Source organism: Penaeus monodon, chromosome 31 (assembly GCF_015228065.2).
Source record: "Penaeus monodon isolate SGIC_2016 chromosome 31, NSTDA_Pmon_1, whole genome shotgun sequence".
Classification (NCBI taxonomy): Eukaryota; Metazoa; Arthropoda; class Malacostraca; order Decapoda; family Penaeidae; genus Penaeus; species Penaeus monodon.
This window is the reverse complement of record NC_051416.1, coordinates 36,396,126-36,396,940: the sequence shown is the minus strand read 5'-3', so window position 1 is coordinate 36,396,940 and position 815 is coordinate 36,396,126. Positions and strand designations below refer to the sequence as shown.

The 815-nt window shown below is 36.4% G+C and overlaps 1 protein-coding gene across 1 annotated transcript in view; it reads right to left on the bottom strand.

The window, feature by feature from the left end:
• The window catches only part of LOC119592866, a gene marked incomplete at its 3' end in the record, with an annotated part of 1,429 nt that extends 706 nt beyond the window's left edge, over positions 1–723 (bottom strand). Inside the window, 2 exon segments of the mRNA XM_037941760.1 lie at positions 356–441; positions 593–723. Of these exon segments, the coding sequence (XP_037797688.1) occupies positions 356–441; positions 593–599 (93 nt within the window).
• Between the last annotated feature and the right edge of the window lie 92 nt (positions 724–815).

Sequence of the window (815 nt, the reverse complement as noted above, 5' to 3'; positions counted from 1 at the left end):
TTAGAAACTTCGCTTAGTCAAGTGACTCGGTATTGTTGCTACTTCATTTACTTGTAAATACCAGCTGAAACCCTGATCTTGAAAGTGTATATTACAATTTATCTTTTTATTCGGATAAAAAAATAGGGAAATATATTCATAATGTTGGGTAGGAACTAGCATACTGTTGAAATGTGAAATATGTATATGATTACTACACGTACTTCTATATTTATTTAGCATCAAGGCGACATCAAAGCTTCCACAGAAAATCATGTATCCGTTGTTTACAAGAAATCTAAGGTGATGAGATTGTAGCTTTCACACATACTTTTGTTCTACCCTGATTTCCCAACCCCAGTTGGTCTGGCGTTACCTTGGGAAAGAAACTTTGGTAGACCATCCCCAACACGAAGGCGATGGACAACAACCCTGCTCGCTGCAATCTGTATCGAGCAAAGCCTGAAAATCGAAAAGAAGAAGAAGAAAAAACGTTCAATAAAACAGTACGTCAAAAATTTCAGTCTTACGGCACAGTCTGTCTGTATTGATCTTATTATATATGTCTCTTTGTCCAGTTTTATGCATTTTCTGGGGGAGAGGCGCCTCTTACCTCTCATTCTGACACCTTTTCTTCCTGCTATCAAGTGGTTGTTTGATTTGATGCACCTGTATTCCTTTCACGCTTGCCTCTTCTTATGTTTTATTACACCACACATTTTAGTAATATCATATCTGTAGGATGAATCATTAATATATGATCAGATACCAGATTAGATCATATCATACATGTAATATTTTTGTTCGACAACCACTGGCTGGCGTTTCATTTAATT